Source organism: Falco biarmicus, chromosome 5, assembly GCF_023638135.1.
Source record: "Falco biarmicus isolate bFalBia1 chromosome 5, bFalBia1.pri, whole genome shotgun sequence".
In the NCBI taxonomy this organism is placed as follows: domain Eukaryota; kingdom Metazoa; phylum Chordata; class Aves; order Falconiformes; family Falconidae; genus Falco; species Falco biarmicus.
In genome coordinates this window covers 91,599,374-91,613,193 of record NC_079292.1, presented here as the reverse complement: position 1 = coordinate 91,613,193, position 13,820 = coordinate 91,599,374, and the positions used below count along the sequence as shown (strand labels likewise).

The 13,820-nt window shown below is 59.9% G+C and overlaps 2 protein-coding genes across 2 annotated transcripts; both read right to left on the bottom strand.

Annotated features, from left to right (window-relative positions):
- Nucleotides 1-2,410: 2,410 nt before the first annotated feature.
- On the bottom strand, nucleotides 2,411-6,993 carry GAPDH (glyceraldehyde-3-phosphate dehydrogenase). Its single transcript, XM_056341913.1, has 12 exons — nucleotides 6,115-6,993; nucleotides 5,677-5,720; nucleotides 5,050-5,149; nucleotides 4,726-4,832; nucleotides 4,551-4,641; nucleotides 4,248-4,363; nucleotides 4,044-4,125; nucleotides 3,732-3,883; nucleotides 3,541-3,619; nucleotides 3,246-3,329; nucleotides 3,005-3,102; nucleotides 2,411-2,712 (listed from the first exon to the last, which is right to left on the bottom strand). The coding sequence occupies exons 1-12, from the start codon at nucleotides 6,976-6,978 to the stop codon at nucleotides 2,643-2,645; spliced, it is 1,887 nt and encodes a 628-aa protein (XP_056197888.1). The 5' UTR covers nucleotides 6,979-6,993; the 3' UTR covers nucleotides 2,411-2,642.
- Nucleotides 6,994-7,829: 836 nt separating this feature from the next.
- On the bottom strand, nucleotides 7,830-11,493 carry LOC130150713 (C-type natriuretic peptide 2-like). Its single transcript, XM_056341914.1, has one exon. The coding sequence runs from the start codon at nucleotides 9,068-9,070 to the stop codon at nucleotides 8,699-8,701; it is 372 nt and encodes a 123-aa protein (XP_056197889.1). The 5' UTR covers nucleotides 9,071-11,493; the 3' UTR covers nucleotides 7,830-8,698.
- Nucleotides 11,494-13,820: the final 2,327 nt, after the last annotated feature.

Genomic DNA, 13,820 nt, shown 5'->3' with positions numbered 1-13,820 from the left:
CTTTCTCTTTCTGCACCTTCCCCTTGCAAGGCACCCATACACTGGGACGGATTCCAGCTTACTGCAGCTGCTCTTGGAGCTGCTGTCCTGGCCCAGCAGCACCATCACTTCGAGCTGCTCTGCTGGACAAGAGCCTCTCTGTATCCAAGTGCCTGGCTTCCCTCCCAAGGATTCCTACTGGTTTTCCCTAGAAATGCTTTCAGATCAAACCCGGAGCTCCCCTACTTAGGGGAAAACTCTTCTCCAGGGAGGGAAGCAGCTGCCACAGCAGATCTCCCATTTTTGTCCCAATGCCACTCACAGTCATGTCAATTTTGCAAATTGGGAAAAAAAAACACAAACCAAAACAAGAAAAACCCCTAAAAACGAAAAAAAAAAAAAAAAACCCACCCCAAAATAAAGCAAAAAAACCCCCACCAAACAAAAAATATTTTTAGGACAGGGTGGCAGCTCTTGGCCAGGCTGGCCACTGAGCTAGCTTTTCCATCTGTCCGGAGGGGACTTGCTGTGGTGCCATCTGCAGGCACAGTGTCTGGATACAAAATGAGGATTTAGGGGAAGAGCTGTGCTTTTTTGGGAGCTTATTATATGTGAGGGAGGAAACCAAGCTCTCCAGGCAGTCCAAAGGCTGCACAACTTGTTTGCCACACTCGCTCTCCCCGTTTCCATACCAGAGCAACTGTGTTCTAAGTACTGTGATTCCTGGCTTGCCTCGCCTAGATAGCTGGATAATTTTCCTAAGAATTTCAAGCAGGATTGTAAACCAGTTGAAATACTATTTTAAAACACAGTCAATCTTTATTTGAGATATTGCCAGCAATGGTTAGCCTGAAAGCACATACTCTTCCTCACCCCCACCCCCACGGTTGTATGAATTTGCTCATTCCCACAGCAGTTTGATCTCGGGCTGGACAGGACTCCTCCTAAAGAACAAGGGCTCCTTGCTCCAGGTGCATTTTCAGGCAGCCTTACTGCACTCACAAAACACGAGGCTTTTTAGAGGAAAAAGGTGGCTTGTTGAAATGTTCCCACTTTAAACCCAGTTCAAAATATCTTTGTTTTACATGGGGAAATGGACATCCCCCCCCACCCCAACAAGGTGTTTCAGCAGCCTCGCTGCACTTCTAGATTGCCAAGCCCCATGCACGCACACAGCACGCCCACGACAGCCATCCAAAGCACCCAAGGGCAGGATGGGACCAACCCGAGGCTCATTTGTAAGCCTGACAAGCCTGCAGGCTACACCTCTCCCCAGCAGACACCCAGCCCCACAGGAGGGCTGCCCAGTTAGCCCCAGCATCGGGCAGCTCCCATTTAATACCAGGTCCCTGAAGCTGTTTGCAGGGCCACAGGTGAGGGAACCCCAGGTACTGCTGCCATCCCAGGGACGGCAAGCTGCTTGCAGCCCCAGCTCCCATCCAGAGGCTGGTTATTCAACCTTTTTCTCTTTGCAAAGCAACTTTGAGTCATTGCCCTCTAGTCCAGTAAACATTGAATTTCTATGCAGCCCGGCTGCTGGAGATAAGCGGCTCCAAGAAGCTCCGTCCAACATACCTTGATCCCGGGAGCTTAAGTCCTTGCTCCAGATCAGGCTCTAAAGCAGCTGGGGATCCCAGACAACAGCTCCAACCCTGCCTGCAAAGGAGAGAACACCACATCACCCCTGAGACAGTAAACTGAGCTGCTAAAAATGGAGAGCCACCTGATTCTGTGCAGTGCATTGCTCATCTACCCTGGTGCTCATAGGTCGCGGGAGGCTTGGCCCCGGCCCCGCAGCGTTCCTGCTTCCCGGAGGGAACACAGCCTCTAGCAGAGGGCTGACACTCACCTTGCAGAGATTTGCTGCTCAGGAGCTTAACTGCAACTGCCCGTTCCTATGCATAGAATTAAGCCAGAATTAAGGCTAGCCACCACCATAGTAACACCAGCCTCCGACACGTCCGGAGGCAGCCATTTCCTCTAGGACAAGCCGATTTCATTTGAAGAGGTAAAATGCAAATGAAAAAATCCTCCTTGTAACACTTCTGCTAAAGCAGGGGGAAGAAGTAATTCCTGGTTCTTGCACCTCTTTGCCAAACCAAATGTAAAAAACCCCCTAAAACTCACCTGCTCAGCACTTTCTGCACGCACCCATCAGACAAGCAAATCCAGAGCGCCAGGAGGCGGCTGGAGCTGTAGAGCCACCTCCTGCCCCACCAGCACAGCCCTGCACCACCCTGTACTTGCAGCTCATGCCCAGGGTTACCTCTGCCACCTGGGTTCACAGCCCAGCACCCCAGGCAGCGCTCTCGGGGAAGCTGCCTCAGCACCCGCAGCCAGGCTGGCAGGGACCCATCCTGAAGCCGCCACCTGATTCGCCCTCCTGCCCCAGCCCTTCTCCCCATTTTCCACTGACAGACAAGACAAGGCGTTTCAGATGGTGATCACTTTTATTGATGTAAGGTGGTACACAAACAGATCAGTTTCTATCAGCCTCTCCACCTCCCCCAGGTTCGGGGAGAAGTTGGAGGAGTGGGGGAGACAAGGGAACAGAACTGGCCTCTCACTGCAGGATGCAGAGCTAAGCGGTGGTGAAGAAGGGCAGGGGCTCCGACAAAGGAGAGTCCTGCTTCCCTAGGCAGCAGGGGGGCTGTGTGCTCGGCTCACTCCTTGGATGCCATGTGGACCATCAAGTCCACAACACGGTTGCTGTATCCGTACTCATTATCATACCTGGGGAGAGAAACACAAGTGCTGTCAGGACTGACCCATTCCTTGGGTCCCTTCCTCAGCCATTCCTGCTCCTCTGCCCCATCTCACACAGCCCAACCCACCCACTTCCAGTAGAGAAAGCCGTAAGCAACCCATCCACCCTCCATCCAGCAGGGGAGGAACACTTCTTATCCACACCAGCTCCAGTGACTGTCACATGGAGCCACCCTACTCAGCAGGGGTCTGTGCACCACCAGCAGGACAGAAGTCTAGGTCGTCTGTGCCACCCCACCACCCCCCAGGCTATGCCTACCAGGAAACCAGCTTGACAAAATGGTCGTTCAGGGCAATGCCAGCACCCGCATCAAAGGTGGAGGAATGGCTGTCACCATTGAAGTCACAGGAAACAACCTGGAAATTCAAACACATACAAGTTTACCCATGGCCTGGAACCAGAAGTGCCCAAACTGGGATCCCAGCAAGGCTGCTAACATCAGAAAAAAAAAAAAAAGAAAAAAAAAAACCAAAACAGGCAACTGCAGACAGCCCCTTACCTGGTCCTCTGTGTATGCCAGGATGCCCTTCAGTGGCCCATCAGCAGCAGCCTTCACTACCCTCTTAATGTCATCATACTTGGCCTGAGAAGAGACGAATTTCAGACGGTCAGATCCCGACCCACACAAAATGTCCGCCAGGGGGGAGGAGACAGGGGAGCACCACGGCAGGTGCCATTTTCAAAGATCCCATCTCGGGAACAAAATGGATGACGCAGAGGGCAACCCCGGGCACAGGGCAGAGCGGAGAGGAAGCAGGGGCAGGTGTGGATGCTGTCTCGTTACCAACACTTACTGGTTTTTCCAGACGGCAAGTCAGGTCCACAACAGAGACATTGGGGGTTGGCACACGGAAAGCCATTCCAGTAAGTTTCCTGTGAGAGATGCAAGTCAGCAGGGAGCAGCCCCCAGCACCCCCCTGCCAGCCCCTCCATTCTGCCAGGGTGGGGTCAGCGCCAGCACAGGCTGCCAGTAAAGGCCCCTCACCCATTGAGCTCAGGGATGACTTTTCCCACAGCCTTAGCAGCCCCAGTAGATGCTGGGATAATGTTCTGAGCAGCACCTCTGCCATCCCTCCACAGCTTCCCAGAGGGCCCATCCACTGTCTTCTGTGTGGCTGTGATGGCATGGACAGTGGTCTGGAGGAAAAAAAAATATAAAAAAACGGGTGCACACAAGTAAGAACACAGCCAATATTCCCTGGAAAAAGCATCCCAGGGGGCACAGCAGACACTTTCCCTCCCACGTGAGGGGACCTGTGGGTAAGGCACCCCCCGCAGCACCAAGCTCCAGACGTACCATAAGACCCTCCACGATGCCGAAGTTGTCATGGATGACCTTGGCCAAGGGCGCCAAGCAGTTAGTAGTGCAAGAGGCATTGCTGGGGGGAGGGGGAGAGAGAGAGAGGAAGGCACATCAGCCAGGGGCAACACATCCAGAGATGAGACCCCCCCCACGTCTGGCGAGAGCTCCAGGCCAGAGAGCATCTTCCTCTCTCCTTACCTGACAATTTTCAGAGACTTGTCATATTTCTCATGGTTGACACCCATCACAAACATGGGAGCATCAGCTGAGGGGGCGGAGATGATGACACGCTTAGCGCCACCCTTCAGATGAGCCTGGGGGAAAAAAAAAAAAAACCAAAAAAAACCACATTAGATAACCCCGAATCCCTCCAACAGCTCACGCCTTCAGAGAAACCTCTTCTCCCTCCCAGCCCCATCCTGAGCAAGTCTGTACACAGCAACGTGCCCAGGGGCAGGAGCAGCAGCATCCCTCCCCCCTGTGCCATGGCGGCGCACTCACCCCAGCCTTATCCATGGTGGTGAAGACACCGGTGGACTCCACAACGTATTCAGCACCAGCATCTGCCCACTTGATGTTGCTGGGGTCACGCCTGAGGGGACACAGAAGCATCAGAGCGGCTCTGCACGGCTCTGGCTTCCATCCCCCGGAGGGGTGAAGGGGGGAGAACACTTACTCCTGGAAGATGGTGATAGCATTGCCGTTAATCACGAGTTTCCCGTTCTCAGCCTTGACGGTGCCCCGGAAGTGACCATGAGTCGAGTCGTACTTGAACATGTAAACCTAGCAAGGGGACGGGGGGCACGGTCAGTCACCCCGGCTGCCATCTCCCCCATCCTCGCTGGGCTTAGGGCACAGTCGCTGGTCCCCATCTCCCCTGTGACTCCATCCCACTGCTGCTGTGCCTTCGCCCCGCGCCCGGTGTTCCCGGGAAGCTACTAGAAGGAGCGGGAGGAGCCCTACCCGGAGAGGCCGGGGGGGGCACTGCAAGGCCACTCACCATGTAGTTCAGATCAATGAAGGGATCATTGATGGCCACCACCTGGACTTTGCCCGAGAGGATGGCAGCCCGGGTGACCAGGCGGCCGATGCGGCCAAATCTGGGGAAGAGACAGGCATGGGTGAGGAAGAGGAAGCGGGAATTCCGCGCACGGCTCGCTGCCTTCCGCCGGAGCTGCGGCGGCTCCAGCAGGAGGGAGCCCGGCCGCCACGTCCAAAGGCCGAGACGCTCCGGTTAACGATTAAGACCGACACCCCCCACCCCCCGCAAAGGTCAAGCGCTAAATTTACTGGTGGCCCCGGGGATCCAGTTACTCCTCGACCCGGGGGGGGCGGGGGAAGGGTCACGTTCCCGGGGCCGCCACCGACACACGATCCACCGGGCGCCCTTTGAGCGAGGGGCTGCACCCCCCGGTGGCGGCGGGGACCCCCGGGGGGCAGCGGGGCGGGCGGCGCTTCCGCCGTGAGTCACCCCCGACGTGCGGGGAAGTGACTCAGCACCGCGCCCTGCCCCACGCGTGGGGACCGCGGCGGGGCGCGCACCTGCCCCCACCTCACACACCCCCACCCCAACGCCCTTGGGGCGCCTCTGACCGTCGTCCCCCCCCTCCCCCGCCCCCGTTCTTACCCATTGACTCCGACTTTCACCATCTTCGCCTCTTGGAGATGTTCCTGGGGGGCACAAAGCGGCGGTGAGGCGCCGGGGCGGGGATGGGGGGGGGGCGGGGGAAGCAGCCACCGCCTCCTCCAACATCGCACTCATCAGCGCGGGGGGGGGGTGGGGGGGGTGGGGGCGATGGACGAACACACACGCTCCGAACCCGCTCCCCCACCTCCACCCCGCTCCCCCCGCGCGATGTGTATACCCCCCCGGGCAGTCTGCCCCCCCTCCACGTGTCTGCCTGCCCGCCCCCCCGCCTCCATCTTGTAGCACACCGCCTTTGTGCCCGCGGCCGCGCTCCGCCCGGCCCCTAGATGGGGGATGGGGTAGGGGATGACGGGGCGGGGGGTCCGTCCACCCACCTCCCTCCTGCGCCCCCTCCCCCCGCCCAGCCCAGCCCGCTACCTGCCGCCCGCAGCCCCGGCGCGCAGTGAGAAGGTGGCGCAGCGCCGCTCCGCCGCCCTTTATAGCCGCGGGGGGGGCCGTGCCGCTGCCCGCCCCGCCGGGCCGGCGCCGAATGGCAGCGCGGGGGCCGGCCCGGGCTACGTGCGCCGCGGTGCGGGTGCGGCCGCGGCCCCCCCGCTCCCCCCGACAAAGGCCCCGCACCGGGGCTGGGGGGGTCCGCGGTGGGGGGGGGGGGTCGCCCTGCTCCGTCCCCCTGAGGCACACCCCCAGCCCGGGAAGGTCATCGCTCCGCGGTGGAGGGGAGGATCCGGATGGGGGGAGGCGGGAAGAAACCCCCCCGCCACGGTGATGGGCTGCAGACCCGGGCCTCGCTGCCGCCGGCCCCCCGGGGAAGCGGGAATAGCTTGGGCTGCTTTCACCGGGGAACAAAGGAGAGACACCCCCCACCCCCACCCTGAGTGCAGCAGGAGCCCCCGGCGTGGTGGCAGGGGTAGGGGCCGCAGCGATGCTGGGGACACCCTGAGGGAGCAGCAGCTCCCCGAGCATCCCCCCGGAGCGCCGCGGGGCAGTGAGCGGGTGCTGCCCGGGAGCTCTCTTGCCCCCACGCTGGGGAGCCCCAGCCCGTCTGCCCCATGCTGGGGACCCCCGCCTGCCTCTGCCCCGGGGTGGGCTTAGCCAGCCGTGCTCTGGCGGATGGCGGCCGCTTCCCCGGCAGCCCACGCGCCGCAGCGTGAACACCATCTTAATGAGGCACTGCGGCACGGCCGCTGCCCGTGGGACGTGACGGCGGAAATCCTGGCCCGCGCCGCGGCCCGCCTTCACCGGCGGCGCCCGGGAGGAAGCGCGCGGCCGGCAGCCCTGCATGGCCGCCGGCACGGCCCAGCTCGCAGCCCACACGCTGCACCCCCGGCCGGGCACGGGGCTCGCACAGCCCGGGTGCCACCGGCCCGGCCCGCGGCGGGCGCTGTGCCCGCGGCGTGCCCAAAGGCCTCTGTCCGTGGGGTGGGGGTCCCGGGGCACTGGCTGGCGATGAGGATCCGGGCCGGTGGGGTGGCGGGGAGCAGGTCTGTCCCCCTGGCCGCTCGGCTGAGCGGGGCTTTGAGGATGAGGAGGGAGGCGTGGGCCGGGGGAGTCACGCAGGTACTGAGGGTGGGGGGCAGCATGGGGTCACGCAGCTCGACCGTAACCCAACTCTCCTTATACCGCTGCTATTCCCGGTGCCGCCGAGGGGCTGGCGGCTAAGTTTAGACCTGGACAAGGTTACGACCTTTTCTTAAAGGCCAGGGGATGATGGCTGGCGAGGTACAGCGGGCTGGAGGGGCTCCTGGTGCCCCAGACCGCTGGGGGGCCGGAGGGCTCGGGGCGGGGGGGCAGCTTCCGCACACACAAGAGGCCCCTGTGTTTGCTGGGCAAACACGGCAGCGCGGGGGGGGGCAGAGTGCAGCTGGGATGACCCGACAGAGCCCTTCTGCCCCTGCTGCCCAGCCTGCGGTCGATATCCCACCCGCTGCCCCCCCGCCCTCCGCAGCGGCCCCGGCAGCACCGCACTGCAGCCGTGCGTGCCGCCCGCCCCAGCCGGCATGGCGGCGTGCCCCCGCACGGCCCCGCGCCTGGCGGCCCCGGGCTCCACCGCCACCTCCCGCCCGCCGCGCCGCCAGCCCCCGGCCCCCGCTCCAGCCGGGGCGCAGCCATCCGCCGAGCTCGGAGACAGAACCTCATACAGCGCTCTTTAATTAGCAAGCGAGTCCTCAGCCGTGGAGAGGAGGGAGGGGGCTCCGGTGGGCGAGGGGTAGCCGAGAAGCTGGGCAGCCCCCCCCGGTAGCGCTGCACGTTCCTCTGCCGCTTCCCCGCCGCCGCCGCTGCTCTGCTCGGGCAGGGGCCGCAGGGGACACGGACACGCCGCGCTGCTCCCCACGCTGGTCCCGGGGCTCCGCCGGCTGTGGAGAAGCAGCAGCAGCGCTGGTGAGCCGCCCGGCGCCATGCGGCCTGCCTGCCCTCGCCGCCGCACCACGGGTGCTCCCGTGTCCCCAGCTGGACCCCTGGCACAGCCACAGTGGCACAGGTGGTCCCGTGTCCCAGGTGGGGCCGGCACAACCCTGGCAGCATGAGTGGTCCCATGACCCTGCCTGGACCCCTGGTGCAGCTGTGGGAGCACAGGTGGTCCTGTGTGCCCAGCTGGACCCCTGCACAGCCCCAGTAGCACAGGTGGTCCTGCATCCCAGCCTTTGTCCCAGCTGGACCCCTGGGACAACCCCAGTGGCACAGGGGGTCCCATGTCCCAGCCTTCACCCCAGCTGGACCCCCAGCACAGCCCCAGTACCTCGGGTGGTCCTGTGTCCCCAGCTGGACCCCTGGCACAACCCTGGTAGCACAGTAGCCCTGTGTCACCAGCTGGACTCCCAGCACAGCCCCAGTAGCACAGGTGGTCCCGCATCCCAGCCTTTGCCCCGGCTGCGGGCAGGCGGTGGCCCCACAGCCCCCATCCCCTCGCTCCTGCTCCTCCGGGCTGGCCATGCTCTCAAGTCCCCCCATCTTCCCTGCCCGCTGGCTGCAGCCCTCGCCGCCGGCCCCCTCACCTCCAAGGCTAACACCCCAAACCACTGAAGGTGCCGATCCGGTCCAGTTTGAGCCCGAAGCAGCCCCTGGGCATGGCCTTCCAGGCCCAGTCCCCAGGCAGTGCCCGCTTGCGAGTGGCAAGGGTCTTGCGCCAGACGGAGGGGCGGGCAGCTCTAGCCCCGGCCGGGAGGAAGGGGACAGTGGAGGAGATCAACTGGGGGCCAAAACTGGACCCCTCCTTTGTGTCCTCTTCGGCCAGCGTGGCCTCAGGCTCCAGGGGCAGCAACTGGGAAAGGAGCATCTGGGATAAATGGAGAGGAGAGTGGGTGAGCAGGGAGCTGGGGATGAGCCTTTCCCCCCTTGTAGCCCACCACCCACACCTTGCCTCGGGCTCAGGCATGGTGCCAGCACACAGCGTGCCTGCGCCATTGTGTCCGGACACTGGGAAGGGTGAGAGCAGCAGCTCCTGCAGTCTGGAATGATTTCCCTGCCCCAAGGCACAGGTGCTGCGAGCCTCTGCCCGCGCACAGGTTGCCCTGCTCTCGTCAGGCTGTGTGCCCCGGCACTGGGAAGGGAACAGCCTTCAGTTCTTGCTCCTTCTGCTGGTGCTGAGCACCTCTGTGAGGCATTTCTTATTTTCTTTTCTGGAGGGCTGGTGGGGAGGATGGACCTGCCCCTAATACCTGCAGCTAAAGATGAGGGGGAGGCAGGAGCAGAGCGGGTGTGAGGAAGGGGGACTCCCCATCTGCCGGGAATCCTGCAGGTTGCCTGTGCTGGCTGTACACGCCCGGCACCGCCGGCAGCCCTTGGCTGTAGGGAGACAAGAGCTGGGAGGTGCGTTAGGTGCAGCAGAGGCATGGCCTGGCCGTTCCGCATGCATCCCTCACATGGGTGCTGAGCCAAGGGCGAAGATGCCCTTGTGCAGCTCTTTTTGGTAGCGAGTTCATTGAAGCAGACACAAGCATCTTCAGCGAGGAGTGAAAGCAGTGAGTCATAGCAGGATCGAGTCTTGTGATGTTAGTTCATGTCCTACTTCCCTGTAGCTTTCCCAGCGTGACGTGAAGGTGAAGGTGTCGGGGCTCAGGTTAGGTTTGGGTAAGGGGAGCTGGGTAGGTTTGAAAGCCAGAAGCATTGTTGCTGTAATGGCTGAGGAGAAAAACTTTACCCAAGTGAAGAAGCCCTTAGCCAGCATCCAGACAGTGGCTCTTGGCCTTAAAGAGGGGCTACCGAGGGGTGATACGGGGCTTAGGAGGGAAACCCCCAGCCTAACGGTTTGCACCTTCCCCCTGGAACATCAGAACCAGGCGTTGAACAGGACGAGGGATGTGGCTGTGATTTCTGGTGGCTGCTGGTGCAGGGCAGTTGGACAGGACCAGTCTCCGTCCATCACGAGCCTCTGCAGGCATCATGGCGAGTCCCACGGCCAGCCTGCCCCCGCCTGCAGAGCACTAGAAAGCTTTTGTCTGCCTGTGCCGTCTGGTAACGCTGGGGCCTCCCAGGAGCTGGGTTATGAAGATGCAGTCAGCCTAGAGCTGAGGCTGTTGGGCTGAAGCAGGGGAAGCGCTGGGAAGAGACAGCAGCCTCTGGTAGCAGGAATTTGGGAGCACTGCTCATCCCAGGCTCAAACACAACCTCCCCAGATTTTTCCCTGCACTCCTGAAGCCTCCCTCAGCTGTTTCCCCATCCCTCCTACCTGTAGCCTCTGTCCTGGTAAGGACACAGCCCGAGTGCTGGCAGAGAGCAGAACTAAGAGGAGGAAAAGTGAGCAAGGCCATAACTGGAACCCCGTCATCTTCTTCTTATCCCAGGGCTTGCAGGAGGTGAGGCAGGACCCGCAGCATCCGTGTCGGATGCAGCCCCTCGCCCCCTCTGTGCCTTTATAGCCTTGGTTCTGGCAGGCGCCTGGCCCCCAGCTCGCTCCTGAGCTACCCCCCCGGAGCCCCTTAACCTTTCAGCCCTTTTGTCCGGGGTGATATATTTCAGGGTGAGCTCAGCAAGACCCCTTCCTCTAAAGAAAAAGGACACAAAGGTGTTTACTGAGTGTCTGGGAAGACAAATGTGAGTTGAGCTGCTGCTGGCCGGGACCTGGGGGTATCCATCAGGGTCAGGAATGGGGTGGCACTTTGAAACACATCCCAGAGGAGGGTGTTGAAGGCTGCCTGGTGGCATGGTACCGAGCACTCTCTGCAGCGTGAGCACCGGCTGCAGCCCGGCTCGCTGGGGCAGGCACGCTGGGGCTGCACTGCTCCGAGACAAACCAGCTCTGTGACACCCCAGCCTCCCATTTTTAATATTTTTATCTTGGCGAGCTGGTTGGTCTGGTAATGAAGAGCTTGTGTGAATTCCAGCGTTAACTCTACAGGATTGGTAGCGGTGACGGCTGCAGGTCTAGTACTAGCGGGTGTCCATCTTGCAGGCTGGTTGTCCTGAGCCACCATCTGGAGGGCCGGGCTGAGTTTCCAGAGGAACCAGCACAGAAAAGAGCTCGCCAAGGCTCAGCTTGCACTTTCTCAAGCTCAGGCGCACAATGGAAGCAGGACGGCAAGGAGCAGATTCCTGCCTCCTAAATCTTCTGGCCATCAGCTCCCCCCGCCTTTGTTTACCTCTCCCATTTTACTGTAGTTTCTCACCAGCTGAACAAGGCAATGAGGTCACTGTTTGGAGACCAGGGTGCAGGAGTCAGCCCGGGTGTGAAAGCAGAAACTAATCAGGAAAGTTTGTCAGGGGAGAGGAGTGGGGGGACTGTACCCCGGTACGGGATCAGTAGCGGGCGCGCCGGGGGAGTTCGATGACACCTTCAGCCCCTTTTGTCAGCACTGTTGCACAAAGCAGTTGGGTCAAAACTTGACAGGTAGCTGTCTGCTGCCTGCCTGCTTTTTTTTTTTTTTTTTTTTAAAGGAAAAAAGATAATTCAAATAAAAGTCTTTTGCAGAGATAAGAAAAATCACAGTTCATACATTTTTCTTTCCCTCCTCCTCTCCCTTCCTTCCCAGCATTTTGCACTTGCAGATGCAGCTCTGTGAGCCCTCCTTCCCTGCCCAAGGAACCAGAAAGTTTTACGAACCGTTTTGCATCCAGCCCGTGAAAAGTGACCTAGGGCTTCAGGCTGGAGTGCTGATGCTGGAAGCAGGAGAGGCTTTGCACAGGTCGGGGGCACCCAAGTATGTTAACTCCACCTGATACCTGTGATCGTGGGTGCTGCTGGCTCTGGAGCATCGCTCTGGTGAACCTGCCTGGCCACCCCCCGCCCCCCCTTGCCTGGGCCAGCTATCCAGGGCATGCCAGCAAACAGAGGGGCTCCCTCAGCCCTGGCTGACAGCCCCCCGACACATCTTGTGGGGAACAAGGTTACTGTCACACCAGCATTTTTAAACTGCAAAGCACGGGCAGCTGCTCTGCAGTGGGCGTTTGGAGGGGTGCGTGTGCACAGCCAGCCCCTGCCCACGCTGGATGTGGGGGGCTATGGAGCTCTGGGGTGGGAAAATTTCGGAGGGGTGGGAAAGAGGGGAAGGAGGATGGGAAATTGTGCACATGTTCATCCCACATGCAAGATGTCTCAAGAGGATGTTCTGTACTTCCTGGTCCCATTTGATCATCCAGAAGCAGCTGAGTCAGGCTGCTAGAGCATTCCTGCTCCCGGCAAGACAGCCGCAGGCAGATGTATTTCAGGTTGAATGCACAGGTTCCAGGAGTCAGCTCTTTCTTCAGCAAAAGGTAAGTACAAAAGCAACAATGCTTTAGTTTTGATATGAAATTAGCAGTGGTTTCACCCGGCATCCCTTGAACATGGTGGCCCCCATACCACAAGAAGAATGCCAGAAATGTGTTTGCAATTGCTCCGAATTCCAGCCTGAATGCACACAGCCTGAGCCCTGCAGGAACAGACAGGCTCTGAGCTCTCCAGTGATGGGTCCTCTCCTTGGGTCCAGCAAAAGCTGGGGTTGGCAAGAGGGAAGGAGGCATCACTGTCCCATACCAAGCAACAAACTTTTAGGACTCTAGAAAATTTGCAAATTTTCTTGCAAATCCTTGCAAATTTGCAAATCCAGCAAAGCCTGGGTAAATTGCAGGTGCTCAGTGACTCAGGTGCTGTGAAGCTGCAGCTGCTCTGTGTCCCAGATCCTTGCTGGGTCTGCAGTAGAACCAAATAGTTGCTCTGACATGTCCCGGCAACGAGTGTTAAGTGAAAAGGCTTTGGCAGACGATGAGTCCCCGATTGCCCCAGTTTTCTCAGATTCAAATAGGTTATTGTCCTTCTTTCCTCTCTGGCACTAATAAGTTTCCTCTGTAAAAAACCTTCCTCCTGCGATGCTGGGGCACCGGTTCTAGAGCTTGCAAGACCACCAGAAAAGTGGTCTCCTGCTGAGTCACCATCAGTCTTTTACAGACAGTTGCTTATAAGGAGCAGGACAACTGGAGAGTGTGGGTGGACTGGGAACGGGGTGAAGTGCCCTGGGGGAACACCCCCTGGCCCACGGCGTTGGGAAGGGCCGATGGTTGCTGCAGCCTCTTAGACATTCATGTCATTCTGCTAGTGCAGGAGTTTGGAGCCCACCATGGGCAGGAGTCCCTCAGGGAATGGAAACATCACTAATCTGGGCACTGAGGAGCCCCACTCCTGGAAGCAAGGGAGCGGGATTACCCCCGGGCATTGTGGCGGCCAGTGAAATAGCTGCTTGTGCGAGAGAGAAGGGCAGCAGCCTCTGTGTAGCTGTTTAAACCCTCCGAGTTTTTGTTTCACCTTTCTGCAGGACTTCCTTCACCCAGGACACAGGATTGCCAGTTCCTCCGGTGCCGGGAGAGGCCAGTGAGGAGGTGGGAGAGTGGCCTGAAGGGAGGCCAGCGCTCAGCAGTTTTATGGCCACCTTGCTTCTTCCAGCCACCTGGTCATATCTCCCTCACCACACTATCATCAACACACTGTCTCATATATACGCGTGGACTTGTAAAGCCTCGAGCCCGGGTAGTGATCCGTACCCGCTGTCCTTTTCTTTCATTGCCATTTGTGAGCAACACTGCACGTGCGGTAGTCCCAGGCAGTACGCATGCCCGTGTCACATCTGCTGTGAATGCCATAGCTACTGCCTCGGTCTCCTGTAGCCTTCACTGAATATTTTATTAGGGAGGACAGGAGAGGGGCAATATTACTG